This window comes from Wickerhamomyces anomalus, assembly GCF_001661255.1.
Source record: "Wickerhamomyces anomalus NRRL Y-366-8 unplaced genomic scaffold WICANscaffold_8, whole genome shotgun sequence".
Taxonomy (NCBI): Eukaryota; Fungi; Ascomycota; class Saccharomycetes; order Phaffomycetales; family Wickerhamomycetaceae; genus Hansenula; species Hansenula anomala.
In genome coordinates this window covers 87,711-110,740 of record NW_017567117.1, presented here as the reverse complement: position 1 = coordinate 110,740, position 23,030 = coordinate 87,711, and the positions used below count along the sequence as shown (strand labels likewise).

At 32.0% G+C, this 23,030-nt stretch overlaps 13 protein-coding genes across 13 annotated transcripts; 7 read left to right on the top strand and 6 right to left on the bottom strand.

Moving 5' to 3' along the window:
* Nucleotides 1-509: 509 nt before the first annotated feature.
* ATP18 (F1F0 ATP synthase subunit i) lies at nucleotides 510-701 on the top strand (the record flags this gene model as incomplete). Its single annotated transcript, XM_019182491.1, has 1 exon — nucleotides 510-701. The coding sequence occupies one exon, from the start codon at nucleotides 510-512 to the stop codon at nucleotides 699-701; it is 192 nt and encodes a 63-aa protein (XP_019035976.1).
* A 314-nt stretch (nucleotides 702-1,015) lies between these two features.
* WICANDRAFT_86224 (uncharacterized protein) lies at nucleotides 1,016-2,668 on the bottom strand (the record flags this gene model as incomplete). Its single annotated transcript, XM_019186016.1, has 1 exon — nucleotides 1,016-2,668. The coding sequence occupies one exon, from the start codon at nucleotides 2,666-2,668 to the stop codon at nucleotides 1,016-1,018; it is 1,653 nt and encodes a 550-aa protein (XP_019035975.1).
* A 560-nt stretch (nucleotides 2,669-3,228) lies between these two features.
* MNS1 (mannosyl-oligosaccharide 1,2-alpha-mannosidase) lies at nucleotides 3,229-5,091 on the top strand (the record flags this gene model as incomplete). The annotated part of the gene is made up of 1 exon (XM_019182468.1): nucleotides 3,229-5,091. One exon carries the CDS (start codon nucleotides 3,229-3,231, stop codon nucleotides 5,089-5,091), a length of 1,863 nt encoding a protein of 620 aa, XP_019035974.1.
* A 25-nt stretch (nucleotides 5,092-5,116) lies between these two features.
* Nucleotides 5,117-5,527, bottom strand: CTF8 (Ctf8p; the record flags this gene model as incomplete). Its single annotated transcript, XM_019183958.1, has 1 exon — nucleotides 5,117-5,527. The coding sequence occupies one exon, from the start codon at nucleotides 5,525-5,527 to the stop codon at nucleotides 5,117-5,119; it is 411 nt and encodes a 136-aa protein (XP_019035973.1).
* Nucleotides 5,528-5,707: 180 nt separating this feature from the next.
* Nucleotides 5,708-6,535, top strand: LNP1 (Lnp1p; the record flags this gene model as incomplete). The annotated part of the gene is made up of 1 exon (XM_019185267.1): nucleotides 5,708-6,535. The coding sequence occupies one exon, from the start codon at nucleotides 5,708-5,710 to the stop codon at nucleotides 6,533-6,535; it is 828 nt and encodes a 275-aa protein (XP_019035972.1).
* Nucleotides 6,536-6,607: 72 nt separating this feature from the next.
* Nucleotides 6,608-7,165, bottom strand: EGD2 (Egd2p; the record flags this gene model as incomplete). The annotated part of the gene is made up of 1 exon (XM_019185266.1): nucleotides 6,608-7,165. One exon carries the CDS (start codon nucleotides 7,163-7,165, stop codon nucleotides 6,608-6,610), a length of 558 nt encoding a protein of 185 aa, XP_019035971.1.
* A 410-nt stretch (nucleotides 7,166-7,575) lies between these two features.
* Nucleotides 7,576-8,106, bottom strand: IMP2 (endopeptidase catalytic subunit; the record flags this gene model as incomplete). Its single annotated transcript, XM_019185265.1, has 1 exon — nucleotides 7,576-8,106. The coding sequence occupies one exon, from the start codon at nucleotides 8,104-8,106 to the stop codon at nucleotides 7,576-7,578; it is 531 nt and encodes a 176-aa protein (XP_019035970.1).
* Nucleotides 8,107-10,707: 2,601 nt separating this feature from the next.
* RCH1 (Rch1p) lies at nucleotides 10,708-12,021 on the top strand (the record flags this gene model as incomplete). The annotated part of the gene is made up of 1 exon (XM_019182488.1): nucleotides 10,708-12,021. The coding sequence occupies one exon, from the start codon at nucleotides 10,708-10,710 to the stop codon at nucleotides 12,019-12,021; it is 1,314 nt and encodes a 437-aa protein (XP_019035969.1).
* Nucleotides 12,022-12,126: 105 nt separating this feature from the next.
* ARP9 (Arp9p) lies at nucleotides 12,127-13,481 on the bottom strand (the record flags this gene model as incomplete). Its single annotated transcript, XM_019186015.1, has 2 exons — nucleotides 12,127-13,401; nucleotides 13,452-13,481. The coding sequence occupies 2 exons, from the start codon at nucleotides 13,479-13,481 to the stop codon at nucleotides 12,127-12,129; spliced, it is 1,305 nt and encodes a 434-aa protein (XP_019035968.1).
* Nucleotides 13,482-13,932: 451 nt separating this feature from the next.
* On the top strand, nucleotides 13,933-14,334 carry WICANDRAFT_37034 (histone H3 family protein; the record flags this gene model as incomplete). Its single annotated transcript, XM_019182506.1, has 1 exon — nucleotides 13,933-14,334. One exon carries the CDS (start codon nucleotides 13,933-13,935, stop codon nucleotides 14,332-14,334), a length of 402 nt encoding a protein of 133 aa, XP_019035967.1.
* A 298-nt stretch (nucleotides 14,335-14,632) lies between these two features.
* On the bottom strand, nucleotides 14,633-16,610 carry HOF1 (formin-binding protein HOF1; the record flags this gene model as incomplete). The annotated part of the gene is made up of 2 exons (XM_019185264.1): nucleotides 14,633-16,504; nucleotides 16,569-16,610. The coding sequence occupies 2 exons, from the start codon at nucleotides 16,608-16,610 to the stop codon at nucleotides 14,633-14,635; spliced, it is 1,914 nt and encodes a 637-aa protein (XP_019035966.1).
* Nucleotides 16,611-17,011: 401 nt separating this feature from the next.
* Nucleotides 17,012-18,451, top strand: VPS27 (ESCRT-0 subunit protein VPS27; the record flags this gene model as incomplete). The annotated part of the gene is made up of 1 exon (XM_019182502.1): nucleotides 17,012-18,451. A coding segment is annotated over one exon (1,440 nt), but the record flags the coding sequence as incomplete, so codon positions are not given.
* A 1,372-nt stretch (nucleotides 18,452-19,823) lies between these two features.
* On the top strand, nucleotides 19,824-22,145 carry WICANDRAFT_65640 (uncharacterized protein; the record flags this gene model as incomplete). The annotated part of the gene is made up of 1 exon (XM_019183957.1): nucleotides 19,824-22,145. One exon carries the CDS (start codon nucleotides 19,824-19,826, stop codon nucleotides 22,143-22,145), a length of 2,322 nt encoding a protein of 773 aa, XP_019035964.1.
* Between the last annotated feature and the right edge of the window lie 885 nt (nucleotides 22,146-23,030).

The following is a 23,030-nucleotide window of genomic DNA, read 5'->3' as shown; positions in this document are numbered from 1 at the left end:
TTGATTGGATAAGAAGAGTAAAGTTGATGAATCCAAATGCTCATTATTTATAAAGTACTGATTGAAATCCCCGAGAAATCGATCTCGACGTTATCGGTTAAAGCCGATGGTTAAAAGTGGCTTTTGGCGCGAGTTTTGGCTAATGATAAGGGCCAAATTTAGGATGATAAGTGTGGGGAGAAGGTAGAGCTATTGGAAATGGATTGAGTGAGCATATCCCTTTTACTAGGTGAATTTATCTTTAGAAATGGACGTTTTAAGTAGAATTTGATGTGAATTGTGGGTATTAGTATTATGTCATGATAATATAATCCAACGTCACATGACATATTACTGATTGATTACATAATCTTTTTTGTTTAATTTACCCGCCTTTTCCACCCAAAATTTGGCCCTTTTTTAATTCGTTCATCAAAAAATCGACAATTGCAAAAAAGCACCAAAAATTGACTGGATCTCCTTAAATATTGAATTGAATTGTCAATAACATCAATTGAAAATACCAGAAAATGGCTGCCTCTATTAAAAGATTCAACACTCCTATCTTAAAACCTTTATGGCCATTCTTTGTCGGTGGTGCCGTTGTCTTCTGGGCCGTTGGTAAAGCTGCTGATGCCAGTTCAAGAACTAAAGATTTCATCAATGATCCTCGTAATCCTCGTTTTGCTAGAGGTGAAAAACCAGTTGAATTAAAAGATTGAATTGGAGGAATCAGTATTGGAACAATGAATTGGCATTGAACCTATATCACCAATGAATGAAAGAATAATAAACAATAATAATACAAAAAATATCACACCCACCAATAGACTTGGAGCAAAAAGAATTTTAGAGATGTGTTTAATGAATTTACAAACAAGAAAAACAAAATTATTTTACAAATATTCAATGAAATAAGGCATTTATATATTAAAATCTACAAAATATTTGTAGAAACTGAAAAAAATTATTACTGTTGAAGTATTTACACGTAATCTATACATGCAATTAAAAAGAGGTGATTGATTATCTCAATCTATGCTGATGCACTTGCAATGTTCAAAGCATGTTGTAAAACGTCCAACAAATCTTGTTGTTCTTCTAATCCAATACTAATTCTAACCAAATTTCTATCAACACCCCAATTTTCCACTTCATCTAATTCTTGATAATGTGCTAAAACTGCATATGGACATGCTAATGTAAAATTTGTACCTAAACTTGGACCTTTTGATAATGAAAGCTCATTAAAAAACACTCTTGCAACTTCTGGATTATAGAAAACTATACTTATCAATCCACCATAACCACCATGTTCATTTTTAATTTGATCATAATATTTCCTTGTATCATTTACCTTTGGATAATAAATTTCTTTAATTAATGATGATGAATGTTTTTGAAATAACTCCACAACTGCTTCACTTGTTATATTTATCTTTTGAGATCTTGTTTGGAAATCTCTTGAATTTCTTTCTAAATATATAGCATCTTCTGCCCAAAATAAATCTTCATAATTATTTTCGAAATAATTTTTAAACTCATTATAAAATGGTGATGAAGGATTCAAAACTAATGAACCAGCCATAACATTTGAATCCCCACTGAAAACTTTTGTTAATGATGAAACAACAATATCAGTATATGGTAAAACATCAATATTTAAGAAATTCCCCACAGTTTCATCCACAATAACTGGGAATTTGAATTTATTTGCTAATTCACGAATCTTTATTAAATTTGGAGTTCTCAATAATGGATTTGATGGACATTCGCAGAAAAATCCTAAAATTTTCAAACCTTTCTCTAATTGTTGCTCTAATTCATTTAAAGAATCATCATCACCAAACCCATAAAAATGAACACCTGGTCCAAATTTTTTCAAAATGTTTAAAGTATCAACATATGGGAATCCAAAACACACAGATTTTTCATTTGGTAATGTTTTCAAAATGGCTTGATGTGCATTAAAGATTGAAGCCATACCTGATGGATAAAGGAATATATCATCTTCTGAAACAGATCTTTGAACCTCAATCTTCAAATCTTCATCATTTTCTCTTAATGTACCTGCAATACGTCTTTTCAAAGCTTGTTTTGCCTCATTAACAAAACTTAAATTTAAATTTCTTCCAAATCTTTCTTCAATAAACAATTTATATTCTTTATCCTTATCCTCTTGTAAGTTATTTTCAGCAATTTGTAATTCTTGTAAAACATATTCACCTAATCTTGATGATATACCTTCACCTGAATGTTGCCAATAATTTTTAGCCAATGGGGACTCTTCCTTTGGGATAAACACAACAGCAATCTTTGCTTCTTTTCTATAACTTTCCTCTTCTTTTGTCTTTGGAGGTTGTGTAGTTAATTGTAATATTCTTACACTTGGATTATTGACACTTTTCTCTTTAACAAACTCTCTACAACGCTTTGCCACGTTATAACTTGGGAAAATAAAAGCCTTCTCATTCTCTCTACCGAATTTCCCCTCCACTAGTTTACACAGTTCTTGAATTTTACCATGGATAAAGAATCTTGGATATCCTGAGTTCATTTTAGAAGTGACCCATTCCTGGCCTTCTTCATAACCCACTGTGGCCTCCCATGTAGGCAGCGTGACACTGACAGCGTGAGGAGTATTGTTTGGGATAGGCTGCCCAATCTCTTGTGAAGGAATAGCCAGCATAATAGCGATAATAACGAGCCAATTGAGTGTTAAAATGCTTTGAATTTGCTTTGAATTTGATTTGATTTTGATCTTTTCGATGACTCTTTTCCAAAATAAAAAAAACCAATTCGCGGAGATCGCGATTTTGTTTTTGGTTTTGGGCCACTACTTTTTTTTCTGAAAGTTGACATTTGTTAAATTTGGAATTTAGTTTGATTCAGATCCAATCCAATTTCTTTTGGTTAAAGAGTCAATTGCTGGTTGATTGATTGGTTGACTAAGTGTTATAGCTGGTGGCTGTGCTGGAATTAATTCTGTTTAAGCTGCTCTTTTTCTGGTCTTGATTCCCTTATTTTTTGGTTGATTGAGTTTAAAAGTTTATGAATTTTACATTCCCAGATAGAAAGCCTTCATTTGGCATAAGACATCACAGCAGAGCAAAAGAAGATTCAGTTTGGAAAGCACTGAAAACAACATCCCCCTTCACCAATTTCTCATCAAATTCAAAAGATCAATTACCTTTATACAAGGATAAACCTATAAACAAAAAACAACAAATATCAGAAAGGCGTAAAAAAATGTTTTTCAAAGCTTTTATCCTTGGTATAGCATTCTATTGTTGTTACTATATTGGTTGGTATTTGAAAACTCAGGTATATAACGATTCTTTAGATTTTGAATTAAGTTGGAGTGAAAAACAAGATTTAGTTAAAGAAGCTTTTAGAGATTCTTGGAAACATTATGAACAAGACGCTTGGGGTAAAGATGTTTATAAACCATTATCCAAGACTGGTAAAAACATGGGTCAATACCCATTAGGTTGGATCATTGTGGATTCTTTAGATACAATGTTAATTATGGGATTAGATGAAGAATTCAAGACTGCCGAAGCTTGGGTAGCTAATGAATTAAGTTATGATTTTGATTATGAAGTCAATGTTTTTGAAACAACTATTCGAATGCTTGGTGGGTTGCTATCTGCCCATTATCTTTCAGGTAATGATATGTTTTTAGATAAAGCTGTTGATTTAGGTAATAGAATCCTTGGAGCTTTTGATTCACCTTCAGGTATACCTTATGCAAGTGTTAATTTGAAGACTGGTAAAGGTGTTAAAAATCATGTTGATAATGGTGCTTCATCAACTGCAGAAGTGTCTACATTACAATTAGAATTTAAATATTTATCAAAATTGACAGGTGAATCATTATATTGGGAAAAAGTGGAGAATATTATGAAGATATTGGATAAAAATCATCCAAAAGATGGATTAGTACCAATTTATGTTCATCCAGAAACTGGTAAATATCAAGGTAATTTAATAAGATTAGGTTCAAGAGGTGATTCTTATTATGAATATTTATTAAAACAATATTTACAAACTGAAAATCAAGAACCAATCTATAATATGATGTATCAAGAATCAAACCGTGGTATAAAGCAACATTTATTACGTAAATCCAAACCAAATGGATTAACATTTATTGGTGAATTGGAAAGAGGTATTGGAGGTCCATTATCAAATAAAATGGATCATTTAGTTTGTTTTATTGGTGGTTCATTTGCCCTTGGTGCAACAAATGGTGAAGATTTATTAACTGCTCGTAAGTCAGGTTCTTGGGATCATTTAAAAGAAGAAGATATGATGATTGCCAAAGAAATTACTCATTCTTGTTGGAAAACTTATGAAGGTACTGCAACTGGATTATCACCAGAAATTGTTGTTTTCAATACAAATGAAGATGCTAAAGAGGATTTCTATATTAAACCATTGGATAGACATAATTTACAAAGACCTGAAACAGTGGAAAGTTTATTCATTTTATATAGGATCACCAAAGATCCAATTTATAGAGAATGGGGTTGGAAAATTTTTGAAAGTTTTGTTAAACATACAAAGACACCCGATGGTTCTTATACTTCATTAGATGATGTCACCACAATCCCATCAAAACAAAGAGATAATATGGAATCATTCTGGCTAGCTGAAACTTTGAAATATTTATATTTATTATTTGATGATAGTGAAGATGAAAAATTACCTTTGAATAAAGTTGTTTTCAATACAGAAGCTCATCCATTCCCAAGATTTGATCCAAATCCATTATTTAAAACTGGATGGTCCAGAGAACAGGTTTCTGAACAAAATGATAAAATCGTTAATCAAGACAAAATTGATGAATCAGTTGGTGAAAAGATTAAACAAGATCTTGAACAACAAAAACTTGCTAAACAAGAACAAGAACAAGTTGCTGCGCCAAAATTAGAAAATGCACCAGCTGCCGCAGAACCTGCCAAACCTGCAATTGAACAATTAAAAGATATTGAAAAATCTGATGAGCAACAAGCTGCTGAAGTGGGGGAATCTGATATCAAGGAAAGATTGGCAAAAGGTGAAAATGTTAATCAAATCATTGAAGAATTGATTGAAAAAGAGGCTTGAAGTGAATTGTATACGAATATATATATCACATGATCGGTAATGGTCTTCCTGTAAAGATAATCTTGTGTTTTATTATATCAACCATTTTGATTTTTGCATCATCTACAGCATCATTTGGTAACCTAAGAACACCAATTGGAGGATTCAATTTCTTCACATCACCCAATAACCTTTGAGAAGTACCAATAAATAGCGTGGCTTTATTCCCATTTAGCTCCAGTCTACCTATCTTGACAGCATGGTTCACACCATCAATGGCCACGTATTTGGATTCCTCTTCAGGTGTTAAGCCTCGAGGTTTGGCACTTGGTAGTATCAGTTCGCCCTGGATCTCGAGCATCACGTTCCCGTTTGGCGTGGAAACAACGAGAGGAGAGCCGTCTGAGTTTGATAGTGATTTCTTAGCACCTGAGTAGTCGATTTCTTTGTATGGCATTTGGTGAGTTTGAGATAAAGAGGATTTTAATCTTTTGGTGTTTACGCGTATAGATTTTTTTTTCACAATCTTGTGTTTTTTTTTGTTTTTGGTTTTGAGCAAGAAACGAATTTTGTATGGCAAAACCACAATAAAGCCATCATCAATTCATTTAAATCAAGTTAAAGAATTAGTATTATCATGTCCTGGTTGTCATTTCTCAAATCAAAGGATTTCGATCCTTCTTCATTCGAAAAGGAACTCGCCAATATATCATCCAAAATATCCAAAAACCAACGAAGTATAGGATCGTTTAAATATCAAGAACGTCAATCCAAAAGTTTTATGATCATTTATGGTTCATTATCATATTTATTCATATTGTTATATTTCTTGGTTAAGAATGGATTACAATTGAATTTATATCACCAAAAAGAAATTGCATTAATCATTGGAACTCCGATCTTATTAATATCGGCAACTAAAACAATCATTTTCTATTATGCCAAAAGAATATCAAGATTGGAATCACATATTGAACATTTGAAATCTCAACATGAATCAAAGATTGAAGAATTGAAAAACAAGACAAATTTCCAATCAACTCAGGCTTTATTAAACAGATTTACAGATGGGAATGATTTAAATGCTCAATTAGATGAAGAATTATTAGCTAAACAACAACAATTGGAAGAGATTAAAAAACTTTCACTAGAGGGAAACAATGAAGCTCAAAGATTTAATGCTTATAGTCAGGCAGGCTCCTCAGGGAAACGTCATTGGTATGATTCAATAATAGATACAGTTGTTGGAGCTGATGAATTGAGTCCAAATAATAGATTTGCTTTGATTTGTATCAATTGTTCTTCACATAATGGACTAGCACCACCTGGAATGAAGCCCGAGTATGTAAAATATATTTGTCCTCGTTGTGGAGTATTGAATGGGAAAGACCCTGAACCTGCACCACAAGTTATTGTTGAGGATGTTGATGAAGAAACTACAAATGATTCAAAGAAGGAGCAGTAATAATAAGCTTAATGTGAAACTCTCTGTAGCTACAAAAAATCAGATCATAAAAGTTTGTTTATTTCATAAAATCTATGATGACAATTCCATGATGGCATTAACGATATCAGAATCGTGTTTTCTTAAAGCTTTAACAGCTTTAGCTCTTGAAACACCAGCTTGTTCAACAACTAATTCGATATCACCAGCTTTTAAACCGGATTCATCAACTTCACCTTCATCTTCTTCAGCATCTTCTTTTTTATCATTTAAAGAAGCAGCTTGTAAATCAGCAGTGATTGAAGCTGGGTCAGTTGGAGCAGCACCGTGATCATGACCTTCATGACCAGCAGCTGATGGATCAGCACCAGCTTGAGCTTGTTGTAATCTTTGAGTTAAATCTTCCAATTTAGCTTCACCGAAAACGATAAAAGTACCAGCAGCTGATTTGAAAACATCTGGGTTATCAATGGCAAAGATTTGGTTACCTCTTCTTCTGAAAGTAACTCTTGAAATACCTTCAACTTTTCTCAAGTTTAATTTAGCAATTAAAGCTCTAGCTTTTTTTTCATTTCTTGAGAAAACTGAGACTTGAGCACCTTGTGGGATTTCTTCTTGGACTTCTTCGATTTTTGGTTGTTCAGTAGCCATTTTTGTAATTAATTAATTGTATGAATTGGTTGTTAATTGTATGAGTTACTTCAAAGTGTTGAACTTTTTTTTCACATTTTTTTCAAAAAACTCGACGTCGAAAAAAAAAAGGCCTGTCATTGTGAATCGGTTCATTAACTTGTGGTAAATAAGGGTAACTATATAGCGAAGATTTAATTAAATCTGGTTTATTTTGTTGAATTATGGGTGATTATGGGTAATTATATTGAGTATTTGGTTGTAATATCTGATCTTGATCTAAATGGGCACTTTTCTATACCATTTTTAACCATATTCTAGGTATATTCCTACATCTGATTCCCATTCCACACCTGATTAATTCAAATCTATATACAATTCATACCAATAACCCCATTATTTCATTATGCAAATGCAAGTATTTTACCATTTTATTCAAATGCCTCAATCTTGGAAATTCTAGCTTCTCTACCACCATTGGGTATTTCCATCCATCTTGTGAAGGGGAATATAATTCTTGTAGCAGTTCCAATAACTAAACCAGTACTTATTGGACCAAAAGTATTACTATCTATTGAATGTAAATTATCACCTTCGACCCACAAATGATTTCTTGGAATGTGGCATTGTTCTCTTGGATAAGGATATCTTGTTAATATAGTATCACCTTGTACACCTTTAACCCTTTTACACAACACTTTTTCAGGATTAGTTGGAGATCTAAACAATATCACATCATTCACTTTCAATCCGTTATAGTCTCTAACCCCCCATTTCCATAATAATACCCAATCTTGTAATTTTGAGGTTGGGTTTAAAGTTGGTCTCATTGATGAACCTTCAATCTTTCCCACATAACAAACATGTTCATTCAAGACAATCATCACGGGGATCCATGACGCCACTAGGAGAGATACTCTGTATCCGTATTTGAATCCATTCTTGTATACTGGATTGATCATATTTCCATTGTGTTACAGAAAGCGGTGCCTGTTTTTGCAATAGAAATTCGTTGATGTTGATGTTATTTTTTCTATTGATTTTGTAGATGGGTTTGAAGCGATGGGCAACGATGCTATTACAATTACAATATTATAAAGAGTAAAATGTATAATTCCTATCTAAAGCACTGAGAGACTCATGGATTCCATCCTAGAGATACTCGTCAGTCTTCAAAGAATTGGAAATATTGTGAATAGGTTGAGTATAAGCAGGCTGATCTCAATTAGACTAACCAGATACATCAACAGATCACATTGGAAACCCGAAAGAAAACTACTGGACTCATGTGCTAACATAAACATTGTCAACCACACAACACTATCAGCTATCAATATGCTAAAATTCCGATGAAGAGATCGGTAGGCCCCCAATAAGGAACGGTTTTGACATCCTCATTGAGGCAGTCCACATCCAAAATATACTCTCAATAACTCAATTGACAAACCTGGGATACCTTTGCATGTTTTCACAGTAGGACAAAAAGTTATTTTCAATAATCACTTCAGTGCTGATGCGATTTACCATAAAGAATAAATTCTTCCTTGAAGTTGAAATACACAAGAAGTGAATCCTTATTCAACAACTTTTTTTTTTCAGAATCGCGACGTCAAGGATATTGGAGATTTGGCTCACTGGTTGTCCAGAGGCTCATGATTCAAGTCATAATGCCAGCTTTGATAGACTAATATAGAACATATGAAGTAGGTTTGGGTTTGTCTTCGAGTGTAGAGTTATCCAATTGTGTAGACAGTAGTGAATCTTTATACACGTAGATTAATGATTAAAGGAAACTACATTTCAATGTTTTGGTGATGGAAAAAATAGAATTCATTCAAATAACAAAGAGACCTAGTTTATAAACACTTGGGATACTCATGAGTTAAAGAACAACTGAAACGTACTTTACACAGACTGATTATCCTCCTAGCAAGAAACAACTGAGTGGAATAAAAACATTAGTTTTTTTTTCTAATGAATCAATCAATCGAATAGCTCTTGAAATGAAGGAATGAAAATCAGGCTGGTCTTGATAACGTTGGTCTTTGACTAACTGAACATAATCAATTATGCAAATTATCGACAAAGCGGTTGAAAAGTGTTCTGACGGTTGAAGCTATCTTAAATAGATTGCCATAAAAAACACCAACAGAATAAATACTGTTGAACATCAAACCTTTTTCTTGCAGAAGGATACTTAAATGATAAATATCACATAGAACTTAATCGGTAATTGAAATCACACTCCACAAATGGAATTGAAAGCTTCAATGGAACATAGTGACTTCTTACAAAAGTTATCAAGTACGAAAGACTCCGACAGAATCAAATTATATTTTCCTTCGCGAAATCGAACAAAACTACAGATCGAAAATTCAAAACAAAAAAGATTATTTCATCACTCTGATGAATTCAATGGCTAAGAATTGAATAACTCGAGAGACCGATTCGCTGAGAAGAATATATTTGTGTAATTTGCCGATTCCAGATGCTTTGTACATGCTCTAATTTTGATTTCTAAAGCTTATACTGATATATACTACTGATACGCTGAAACTCTGTTTAAGGGTTCCGATGTGTCCAAGATGAGAATGTGTGTTGGTCATAGTTTGAATATGAATATAATTGCTTATGGCATGACAACCTATAATCAATCAACTGCACAGCTAGTAGTGCAAACATTCATTGAGCGTCTTGAATGTTTCCATACGTTTGAGCCTCATGAAGTGTTTTGAATACCACCCGATTTTGTAATGATAATTACAGGATTCATGATTTGATTCAATCAATTTATTTATTGTAGAAATTGCTTTAATGCTGATCTAATTACTAAGTTAACGTTCTTATGGGTGTAATCTAGACGTGATCGTTTTGACGACTACATTGAATTACATTGGGCTATAGATGGGAAAAATATTGTCATTCAATACCCAAGAGACACAAACTTTAATCACATTCATGCGATTCATTTGTGATACTCATTGGCATTTCATTCGAAACAGCTAAAATATAAAACATAGTTGGAAACATTGAAAAAGTGTTCAAGTCAATCACAAGACTTGCTATAGAACATTGAACCATTTATCAACTATGTTCATTTGCCCAATACTCCCCGTTGATTAACAAAATCATTTATAAACGAATGATCTTGACATGCCAAAATAGAAACATAAATGCTTCCTACATGACACCATGCGCATACATTCGACAAGCTGATAAAGCCCACCATACTTTACTTTGATGAAGAACTTTGCAAAGGGCATCATGAGAATTCAAAATAAATAAGTAGTCTATATTACATAATCATCATTCTGTCACCCGGTCTTCAGCCACCCGCGGCCGGCTGGGCCGGAAGCACGGTCCGGTAGATGTGCACCTCACCGGTCCGGCATCCGTTCTCTTTCTTTTTCCATGATCACGAATATGATGAACTAAAATTGAATAGTGAAAAGGTATAAATACACTTTGCAAAGTCCCCTCCTTATGATCTTCAGCCGTCCAAGACAATAGATAACGTCCCACCTGTCAAGTTTAATTATAGTTGTCTAAACACTTACACAAGCATGTCTAATGAGACGTTGGATTTAACTCATGGAAAGAGTAAAATTATCAAATTCTTGATATGGTTTAAAAATTTCTGTATAAAACAATGGTTTTTCATAACTTTAGCTATATTTATAGTCATTGCAAGATTCGCTCCAAATTTTGCAAGACATGGAGGTTTAATAAGAGGTGAATATTCTATTGGTTATGGTGCTGTGGCTATAATTTTTTTACAATCTGGATTATCAATGAGTTCAAAAGATTTAATGAAAAATATGGGTCATTGGAGAGCTCATACTACAATCATAATCATTTCATTCTTAATAACTTCTGCAATCATGTTTGGTTTTGCCACGGCAATTAAAGCTGCTAATGATGAACATATTGATAAATGGGTATTGGTTGGTTTAATTGTCACTTGTACTTGTCCAACTACTGTTTCTTCAAATGTTGTGATGACTACCCAGGCAAATGGTAATGCACTTTTATGTCTTTGTGAAGTTTTCATTGGGAATGTCATAGGTGCTTTCATCTCGCCAGCTTTATTACAAATGTATACCTCGGATCCTTCTTGGTCATTTGGTAATCCAGCTTCTGATACCTCGGTTAGTGATTTATACAGAGAAGTTATGAAACAATTGGGATTATCAGTTTTCATTCCATTATTTGTTGGACAAGTCTTGCAAAATGTTTTCCCTAAACAAGTTAAATGGTTTTTGAAAATTACTAAATTAAATAAAGTTAGTAGTTTTTGTTTGATTTTAATCATGTTTAGTTCATTTTCAACAGCTTTTTATCAAGATGCATTCACCTCGGTTCCAAAAGCTTCAATTATTTTTTTGGTTTTCTTCAACATTGGGATTTATTTATTCTTTACGTTGATTTGCTTTTTAATGGCTAGACCTTATTTCATATTGAAAATTTTCAATCATGAACCAAATCAAGAATCTACTAAACTTTATACATGGAGTTATAAAATTTTCAGACCTTTTTATTACAATAGAAGAGATACCATCACAGTCATGTTTTGTGGTGCTGCTAAAACTGCAGCTTTAGGTGTTTCATTAATTTCATCTCAATATGGTGATAATTTTGAATATTTAGGTAGATTATTAGTTGCTTTAGTGTTGTATCAATCTGAACAAGTTATAACTGCTCAAGTTTTAGTCAATTTTTTCAAAAAATGGGAGAAATTGGATCATATTGATGAAATAAAAGATGATGATGAAGAAGCTAAAATTGGAAGCCCTGCTGATACAAGTGCACGTTCAACTAGTTCTGGTAATGAAGTTGAAGAAAATTATGACCATGATGCGGAATTGGAAAAGAAATAATCACTCTCGTTTTTAGATAGAATACTATAGATTAATTAATAATGTTTAATAGAATAATAACTTTCATTAACCCGTAGTACTAATACATTTTCTAAAAATTCTAGTTTAAAATGAAGTTTCCCAAATGGCCAAAGGACCTTTATCATTATAACTTTGTCTTGTAACAAAGAAATGTTCATTATTTGTACCAAATATTTGTTTTGAAACAATTTGACCTCCAAGGAAAAACCCATCTGCATATCCAGCTTTTTTCCATTCAGGGAAATATTCAGGCATTTTACCAAATTTAATTGAGTTTGGAATTTGATTATAAACAATTGATGAAGTTGATGTGGTTTGGAAAGCAGCTTGTGCTGGATTTTCTTGTAATTCTTTACCAATTAAATGATCTTCAATTAATTGAGCATTTAATGAATCTATAAAACCTTTCAACTTACTTGTTTTACCAACAATCAAAATATGGTCCCAACATTCTTGACGTTTTGATAAATCAACAATCTTGGTTAAACAATCATGAACTTTTGTTGATATTGTGGAAATTAAATTTTCACAACCTTTAAATCTTTCCTTCCCTATTGTAATTTCATTATCATCTTGATCAATAAATGAATTCTTCTCTAATTGAGAATTTGGTATTGAATTTTCACCTTTTTTTTCACGTTCTTCTAAAATCTCTCTAGTTCTACCCGAAGTAACAATAGCTGCAACGTCAAATTCATTATCATCCTCATCTTGATGGAATCCATCTTTACCGAAAAATGAATTTTGTTTATCTTCATCATTTAAAACTTCATAAATTGATGATTTTTTCAAACTTTCAATTTGACTTGATGTTAAATTTGGTAATAATTTTGATAATTGTTTATTTATATCATTCCCACCAACATCCAAAGTTTTCTTAGCATGATTAACAACTTCATAATCAACAACTGGTGTGATTTCTGTCTTGTCAAATCCAATATCAATAATAACACCATTTGGTTGTGCACCATATGCATAAACAGTGGCTAATGAACTAGGTATAACAGTGAATGCATTCAATTCCATAGATTCAAACACGTATTGTGTAATGTATTCTATATCTAATCTAGACCACCCTGCACTAGATAATAATAAGAATGGAATGTTATTAATATTTGGGTTTTTGGATAAAATTGATTTATAAATTAACTTCAAGAAGAAATTAAAAGCATTAATATTAACAATTTTACCTTTAATTATTGGATATATCACATCTGTTTCTTCACCTTTTGATAAAAAAAAGTTCTCTTTTGTTGGATGTTTATAAACTTTGGTTGGAACCTCTATAACAGGAGGTGTATAAGTACTATCATGTATACCAAATTGGACTAGTGTTATTTTTGACCCTGGGGATATTATCTAGATTTTGTTAGGAATTGCAGGCCAGCATTTTCTATTCAGATACTCACCAAGAAATGCTCTTCGTGGAATGGTGCCATTGCGTCTATACTCTTCTCCAAAACTTTTGTTTCCTTTGTTGTTGATGTTTATTTTTCTGATTTGTTTTGATTCTTTCATTTTCACATTTTTGATTCAAATTTCGAAGAAAAATTCGTGAAAGTGTGGGCGTACCGACTTCTTAACTATGGGTAGGATTAGAACTAGTTACAACAGGCATTAAAAGAGGTATTCTGTAGCTATAAATTAGTCAGTGTAATTTTGATATTTATAAAGACCATTTCTCTCCTTTAAACCACCAATTTCCACCCATTTAACACCATTTATGCGCTACTTTCCCGATTAGGAAGTCTAATTAGGCGTCGCATTTACCCGCCAAATGCGCTTCATTATTCGCGACCAGCCTTTGAAAAGTTATACCAGTTTTAATAATAGGAATCAATTAAAACCCAAGTGATATAAAGTGTTGGTGCCCATGCTGATACTATAAGAATGGCAAGAATATCGACCCCTAACAGCAGCCGGAGAAGAAGAAATGATGAAGGTATATACAGAAATTTACCAGGAGATCCAATACCTACAACAAGAAAGAAGCATAGATATAGACCAGGTACAAAAGCTTTAAGAGAGATCAGAAGGTTTCAGAAATCTACAGACTTGTTAATTGCCAAATTACCCTTTGCAAGAGTCGTGAGAGAAGTTGCTATGCAATATGTGGGGACTGAATTAGCTATTAGATGGCAATCTGTTGCAATATTAGCATTACAAGAAGCTGCTGAAGCATTTTTGGTTAGTTTGTTTGAAGATACAAATTTGTTGGCATTGCATGCTAAAAGGGTCACAATCATGCAGAAGGATATTCAATTGGCGAGAAGAATTAGAGGAACTTATTGAGACATAGGTGGTGGTTAATGTATTATAGTTTTGGTTGATTTTTTTTTTCATTTAATCATTGTTTTTATATTTAAAAGGTTTAGGCATTGTTCTTTTTGTTCATTATATATTTATTGTACAGTAATTATTGATGTAGCTACAAGGTTTAACATAAAATTTTCTTTTTGATAAAACAATAAACAAACTAAATATATCAAGAATTGTCCAAACACAAAAAAAATACAAATCATAACCATGATACAATACAATTAATACAAGCTAAAACGAACATCACAGAAAAACAAAACAAAATATCAAATCATACACGCTCCAAATAATTATATGGAGCAAGTCCAGTTTTCCCATTATCCAATTTTTCACATTCCCACCAACCATCATCTTGCATATGAACAACTAACAATAGATCATTCTCTTTAAATGATAATTCTCCTTCAATTGTAGCCTTGAAATCAAATATAGCTCTTGCATGTTTTATAACTCTTCTACCTTCTCTTGTCACTAATGGTAATCCATTACTTGAAACTTTTGCCTGTAGGTTTATTGAAGATTTACTTTGAGATCTTAAACCTGCATGGAATGAAGAACGTTTCATTGATTTTTCATCAATAAAATTAGTATTGGTATCCATAATCATTGATTTTGGTCTTATAGTGGTGGCATTTGTTCTATCACTTGACATTGAACTTGAGAAATCTGGTTGTAAAGGTGGTGTTTCTGTTAAATCTATTATAGTTGGCTTAGATTTTCTAGGTTCTGATCTGGTATTTGTTATTTGATTAGGATGTCCATTATTTTGTAACAATTCACGGAATTTATTCATATCACCATTACCACCAATTTTCAAATCTTCTAAAGTGGCTCTTAATGGATCTTCATTAGGTGGTACAACATATTGTGGTTGTTGTTGGGGTTTTGTTGGTTGTTGTTCCAATATAAATGATTTCCTACTTGAATTCTTTCTACCACTATTCCAACTTTCACCAAATTCTGAATTTCTACTACGACGACGTAGTGGTGAGTTCCAATTTTTGGATAATCTTGCTTCATTATCAACACTTTCAGTGAAACTTGAAATTGAAGTTGGATTTGAGTATCCACTTTCCTCTCTATGCAATCCTGTACTTGAAGGGTTTGATATGGAAGTTTGTCCATCATCTGAAGGTGGAGGTCTTCTTTGTAATTTAGGAGTTGATTTAGCTTGGGTATGATGATCAAATGTACTAGATGATACTTGGGAATGCAATCTTGAAACAGGTTGTTTTTGTTGTTGTTGTTGTGAAGCTGCAGAAGTTGATCTTGAATCGAAAAGTTGAGCTTTCTCTATTATAACTGGATTCGAATCTCTTTCATCACCACCATTCAAATAATCCACAAATTTTGGTGAAGAATAAATCTCTGAACCTGTTTTAAACTTTTTAACAAAAGTTGAAATTTCCTTTTGGGGATCACATTGCTCCAAAGAAGCTCTAACATTTTCACAAGCAGCATCATCTGTAACACATGATGTTGATACTGTATTTGTATATTCCCAAAGATTTGAAACAATAAATTGAATTCTCTCCATTTCCAAATCTTGTAATTTTGAACTTGCATTCTTCCATTCACTAATCCAAACTTTTTGAGTTTCTTCTAGTTTTTGAGTTGCATGATGATATTCAGATCTTAGTTCTGAAACTATTTGTTGTTGTCTAAATGTTCTATCATGATTTTTCTCCAATTCTTTACCTAATAACAAATTTTCTTGAGCAATATAAGTATTTAATTTTGAAACTTCATTTGCATATTTTTCTTTTAATCTTGAAACTTGAACTTCTAATTGATTTTTGTTCTTTCTTAAATTTTCCACAGAGGTTTCTAATGGTTTACATTTGGCTAAAAAATTTGATAAGAATGCATCAACTTTTAATAACGCTTCAGAATGTAATTTTCTAGCTTGATTTAAATGAGATCTTGACATTTGCTCAGTTTCATTTCTTAAAGTTTCAAATGATTCTCTTAAAAACCCAGTTTCATAAGTACCTCTTGTCTTTTTGGAAATTGCATTCAAACGACGAGAATATTCCTCTTCAAGTTGGATTCTTTCTTTATGGAAAGCTAATAATTCTTCACATGTTTGAGCACCTTGGTGCATTCTGTTGATAACAACTTCTGAACCTCTATCATCTTTCCCCTAGTGGTAATAATGTTAGTAAAAACCCCATACTGCTATTGCCTCAAAATAATGATAAACATACCCAAAAACTGGTTGTAAATGAAGGATTTAGAGCAGTAGTCATGGTTCTGTACACTTCTGCTATAATCAATAACTATCTTTTTGTACTTCTTTCAAGCTTTTGTCTCTTTATTTGTTTATTGTTTATTTAGAAAAATGTAGAGCAGGTTGAAAATTCAACTTGTTCTGTCAAAAATGTGATCTTTGATTATGCGGTGTTTACGTTTTGCCGAATCAGGAAACGTAATGAAAGCTGGAAGATTACCTAATTGGGATAATGATAGTCATGTGATTTATCATCTGATATGATGACTAAGATTGTGGTGTTTGGATGTTGGGCTTTAGTAGGCGTTTCGATTGTAAACAGGAGAGAAGAATGATTGATAGGACAGGTTTTGCCTCTGAGTTGAAACAAGTTCAATAAAGAATAAGAAGTTATCAATTTAATAAATTCTAATTTGCAAAATGTCGTGGTTTGGCTCAAGTACCGTGACGATAGATGCTCAGATTGAAAGAGCGACTGATGAATCAATCCCATTTGGGGAGACAGATCTTGCAACATCATTAGAAATAACAGATTTGATTAGAAGTAAACAAGTTTTACCAAAAGATGCTATGAGAAGTTTGAAGAAAAGATTAACATCTACGAAAAATCCAAATACTCAATTATCAACTTTACATTTGATTGATACATGTGTTAAAAATGGTGGTAATCATTTTATTGTGGAGATTTCATCAAGAGAGTTTATCGATTCAATAGTTTCCATTATCCATGATGATAAAACAAATGAGAATGTTCGAGATTTATCATTGGATTTAATTCAAAATTGGGCTATAGCATTTAAAGAAAATTTCCAATTTAAATATGTTGTTTCAACTTATGAACAATTAAAATCAGATGGGTATAATTTCCCACCTATTGGATCTGAAATATCATCAAATTTATTTGATTCAAGTGCCCCACCAGAATGGGAAGATTCAGATGCTTGTATGATTTGCTCCACTTTATTTTCAATGTTGAATAGAAAACATCATTGTAGAAATTGCGGTGGTGTTTTTTGTCAATCTCATTCATCAAAATCATTACCTTTGCCACATTTAGGTATAACTGAACCTGTTAGAGTTTGTGATACATGTTTTGACGAATTGTCATCAAAAAGCAGTAAAGGTCATAAGAGTAAAAAAACAAGAAGATCAAAACATCAAAAGGAAGTTTCAAGAGCAAGAGCTCAATATGATAGTGATGATGATGAAGATTTGAAGAAGGCATTAGCATTAAGTCTAAGAGAAAGTCAAGGTTATACACAAGTGCCGATTCCAGTTATTCCACCTCCTCAACCAACTCAACAACCAAAAGCCCAAACTGTTAATGAAGGTGATGATGATGAAGATATGAAGGCTGCCATTGCTGCAAGTTTGAAAGATTTAGAAGATAAAAAACTTGCCAATCAACAACAACAACAACAACAACCAATTGATAACAGCCCGTATGCTAATTTATTACCACAATCTAATTCTCAATCATATCAATCAAATATTGCACCTCAAGCACCATCAGTTAATCAAAACTTGAATATCATTAGTTCTAATGAAGAGAGTGATATAAGACAATTTGCATCAAAAGTTGACTATTATAAATCTAATCCATCAGCTACAACTGATATGAATGAATTACATGATTCATATAGAAGAGCAGTTCCATTAACTCCCAAGCTATCTAGTGATTTGAATGAATCTATAGATAAATACGATAAATTAGTGGATATGAATTCCAAGATTGATACAGTGATGAGGTTATATAATAAATTATTGGATGAGAGAATTGAACGGGAATCTAATTATCAAAGACAGTATCAACAACAAGCACAATATCAACCTTCTTCATATCAGCAATATCCACCTCAAGCTAATTATCAACAACAATACCAAGAACCATCCTCACCGGAAGCCTATTATAGAGCACCTTCACAAATCCCACAATTTAGTGGAAATTCTGTGCAACCTCAATCACCATATCAACAAAGACAACAGCCAATTGGACATGTTCAATCACCAGTAATTTCACCTCAACAACCTCAACAGCCTCAATATAGTGGTTATTCTCAACAACAACCACAACAACCATACCAAGAAACTCCACCAGCCTATTCTAGCGGACCGGGTCAATATCCATCCTATTCAGAAACTACATCTCAAGTTCCTGTTGAATATAAAGAAGAAGAACCAAATGAGGAAGAAGAGGAAGAAGAGGAGGATGAATTCACAGCACCACCACCAGTCGTTACACAAGAGGTTGGAGAACAAAATTTTTATGAACCTACACCTCAACATGTTGTTCAGCCAGAATTCACTGGAGAGTCACAATCAACTTATAATGCCCAAGAACCACTACAACTTCAACAACCACCTCAGCCTTCACAGCCTTCACAGCCTTCACAACCTCAACAATACCGTGCTCCACAAGCTTCATACGGATATGCACAACCGACTAATAATCAATATCAATATAACCAACCAAAAGTTACAGATATTACATTTCCATCCGTTCCTATGAATAAACCACCACCTGGGCCAACAGCACCAATAAGCCAGAGTGAACCACCAGCACAACCAAAAGAGGAACAGTTGATTGAGTTGTGATGTGTTTATTAAAATATAGAAGGTTCTATGTACATCGAATTTGTAGAACGTCTGTCATTTCCACATGTGTACCCAGATGGGCTTTGATTTGACACATTTTTGGGATCTGTAGAGCCAAAAAGCCCAAGTAGGTTTGAATCTCGATATAGGACTACGTTGAGATGTTGAGATGACAATAAGCGAGTGAGTCATGGATTCTATAAACAGGTCGGTTAGTTTGGTGTGTTTTGTACACGGCAGTCTTTTAAAGCACTCATTTGTTTTGCCTTGTACTTGGCTGGGGTGTGACTTTGGTCTAGAATTGGGACGAGTGACAGGGGGAGATCCACAACTAGTAAAGAATAGGAAGAAGGTATTAGATATTTTATTCTACTATAGCTATAGCTATTATTCATTATTCTATTACTCTATTATTCTATTATCTTTATAGTATTCATTCCACTATTATTCTTCTCTTTCTTCCTCGTTTCTTGTTTATTTTCGAATCCACACTAAAAAAAGTTTTCACTTTGGTCATACAAATTACGTCAGTCACGTGCCAGTTTATTTCAGTATGGGGTATGACAGCGGCTAATATAAAGAGCAACGAACAGCCAAAGACAAGTTTCCATTCTGTTCATTTCACTTTAACTAAAGAATGTCGAGTCCAAACGTGCTATCAAACAGCTGGAAACTGGGCGAACTGGTGCCTCCATTGCACTCTCCTCGTGCTCTTCACCACCATCACTCAAGCTCAAATAGCCCTTATAATAACAGTTTACTATATAATGACAACAACAACAACAATAACTTCAACTACTCATTCATCAACAAGGACTTCATAGATTTCGATCCTCATGACCAATCCACTGCTCTGCCAAATCATGCCTCCATCTCAGCTTTCAGAAACTTGACATCCACCCCAAGATCTTCACACCCAACTTCTCTTCCAAAATCATTACCTATTGATTGGAATCTGTTCAATAAACAATTCACTTTGAATCAAAAATTGAGACAATCGAAATTGAAAAGAAAAAGATCTGAATTAGGTGATGCTACTGATGTTGATGTTGATGATGAACCCCAGATCCAAAACAATTTTGAAAACTTACCCTTCCAAGTTATTGACTTTATTGCAGATTGTGTTGAATCTCAAACTGATTTAATCAATCTAAGTCAAACTTGTAAATTTTTCAATAGAATCATCAACAAAAGATTATATTCCAAAATCATCATTGTGGATAAAATCACTGATAAACACAAAAATTATGATAGTAATTACACGTTATTAGATGTGAAAAATTATCCAAAATTTTTAGCTTCTTTACATTCAAATGAAATCATCATTCAACTTATTAATGAAATAATCATTGATACTTCTTCAAATAATACAAGTTATGATCAATTAACAGACAACATTTTTGAATCATTATATGAATTATTTTTAACCAAAAATAACAATTTGAAAGTTTTGGAAAATTTGGATCTAAACAATTTGAAAAAATTTGATTCATTAATCCAATACAATAGAGATTATTTGATTAAACATAATCATAACAAATACAATTATTATGTTTCATCTGCTGATTCATTAGATGAAATCATTAGAAAAGATTTATTGAATTTACAAAATTTCCAATTATTAGATTTGAATGATATTAATAAATTACCAAGCTCTACTAAATCATTATCAATCTTCATTGAAAATCAACACAACTTTAAAGATAATTTTAAACTAAATTTGAATGGATGGAGAGTTTTATCAAATCTTACGTCATTACAGTTAAGTACTCCTACAACTTTTGATTCATTTGTTGAAGAATTATATTCAATTTATACAAATACCAACAACACTTTCAAACCAACAAAATTATCAAATATTAAAACTCTTTCAATATCAAATGTTCATAAATATGATTTAGAAAATGGCCATTCAAATGAATTATCATTAGCAAAGTTAAATACAATAATTGATATGAGTAAAATTCAAGAGTTGGAGTTGAAAGTTAAATGTTATGAGAATGTTTTATGTAATTGTTGTATCATGAAATTTTTCAATGATTGGTATGAAACATTAGGTTTAGATTCCAAATTTTCAAGTTTGACTAAATTATCAATTATAAATCATTCACCTTCATCAAATTCAAATATAAACATTCAATGGGATCAAATCTTGACAAATAAAATCTTTTTAGAGAAATTTGGTGGTGAAAATTTGGAATTTTTCTTTATAAATTTAAATGATTTCCCATTTGTTCCATTATTTGAAAAAACTGCATCATTTGAAACTAATGATTCAATGAAATTACCAATTAATAATGATATCCTAAGAATTAGAAAATTAATGTATCAATCTTTATTGAAAAGTTTTAAAAATTTACAAGATTTCATCATACCTGATTTTTTTTATAATTGGTTGGTTTATAATAATATTGAAGATTTATCAAATGATGATAATTTAAATTATTTAAATTATTTGGATTCATGTCATTGTGTTGAATGTTGTGAGGCAAGATTAATTTTCAAAAATTATTCCAAAACAACAGCTTTTAAAGATTTCAAGGGAAGATTTAATTCAAATTTGAATTATAACAAAGGTCCTTGTGTTTCAAATTATAACAAATTAAATGATTCACCAGATAGTTATAGAATTTTTTATAATTTTTTGATTAGAGAATTAAAATCAAGAATTCCATTAAAACAATTAAACAAGATTCAAAATTCTTTAAATATGGAAAAATTCCCACCAAATCAAATCAGTAATACAATTGTTTCAAAACAAGATTTCAACAAATTAATCAAATTAATCATTCATTCATTAAAACATCACATTAATTACATATTAGTTCAATTACCAAATATCAAGAAATTTAATCTTGGTGGGATATTGTTTAAATGTTATAAACAACAAGATAATAAAATTATGGTTCATGCTGTTTATGATGATTATAATGAAGTTTTCAAAATTAGAGGAAATTGAAAACAATATGATAATATACATTAATGCATACATTTTACATTTTATGAGAAATTAATTGATTTAATCATTCTAGTCTGTCCTTTTAATTAATGAATCGTTGTCACATGCGTCACTTGCAGGTCATAAATTAATTACACTTCAGCTCACTTGATTTGTTTCAAATCATGAGTAATAACTTTCTCTTTTGACCAGTTGTATCGGTTTATGAAATTCACTATTATATTAACCAGGTTATAATACATTGTGTTGATTAATTCATCAATTTGATTATCGCTAATACGCCCGCGCGCGGCCGGCGCAAAAGCAAATATTTCAAACGCAAATAGAATAACATTTATGTGTGACACAGATATAAATAAAATACATACATATGATTCTAAGATTTTGAATTTTAATATGAAAGATAATTCAAATTTAATTTCGGGATTTAAGTTTTGTAAATTTTAGTATATAAAAGTATTTTATCGACTTAGTTATTTTTATTTCATAAAACAAATGAGGGCAAAGCAAATTATTCAAAAAATCAAAATAATTAATATCAATTAATTTTAGCATGGTGGGAATCGCTGCTGCCTACTTAGTCTATTATCAGTAGTGGATAATTATAATGTATCGAGTACATGATTTAATCATCATTATTAATTAATGATCCAGGCAGGTCACGTGATGCTTTTAAAAATGAGCGTATAATAATCTGACAAGCTGTCAATAAACACATGGAAAGCTCGAATCACTTATAAGTGAAAGCAAGGAGGAGTTTTGAACGGATGAGAGCATAAAATGTAACCTCTCCCACTCAATCATTCATTGAAGGGGTATATTTTCATTAAACGGCCAGCTGTCAAAAGCAACGGGTCAAAGAGAATCTAAAAAACAAATTTTCTA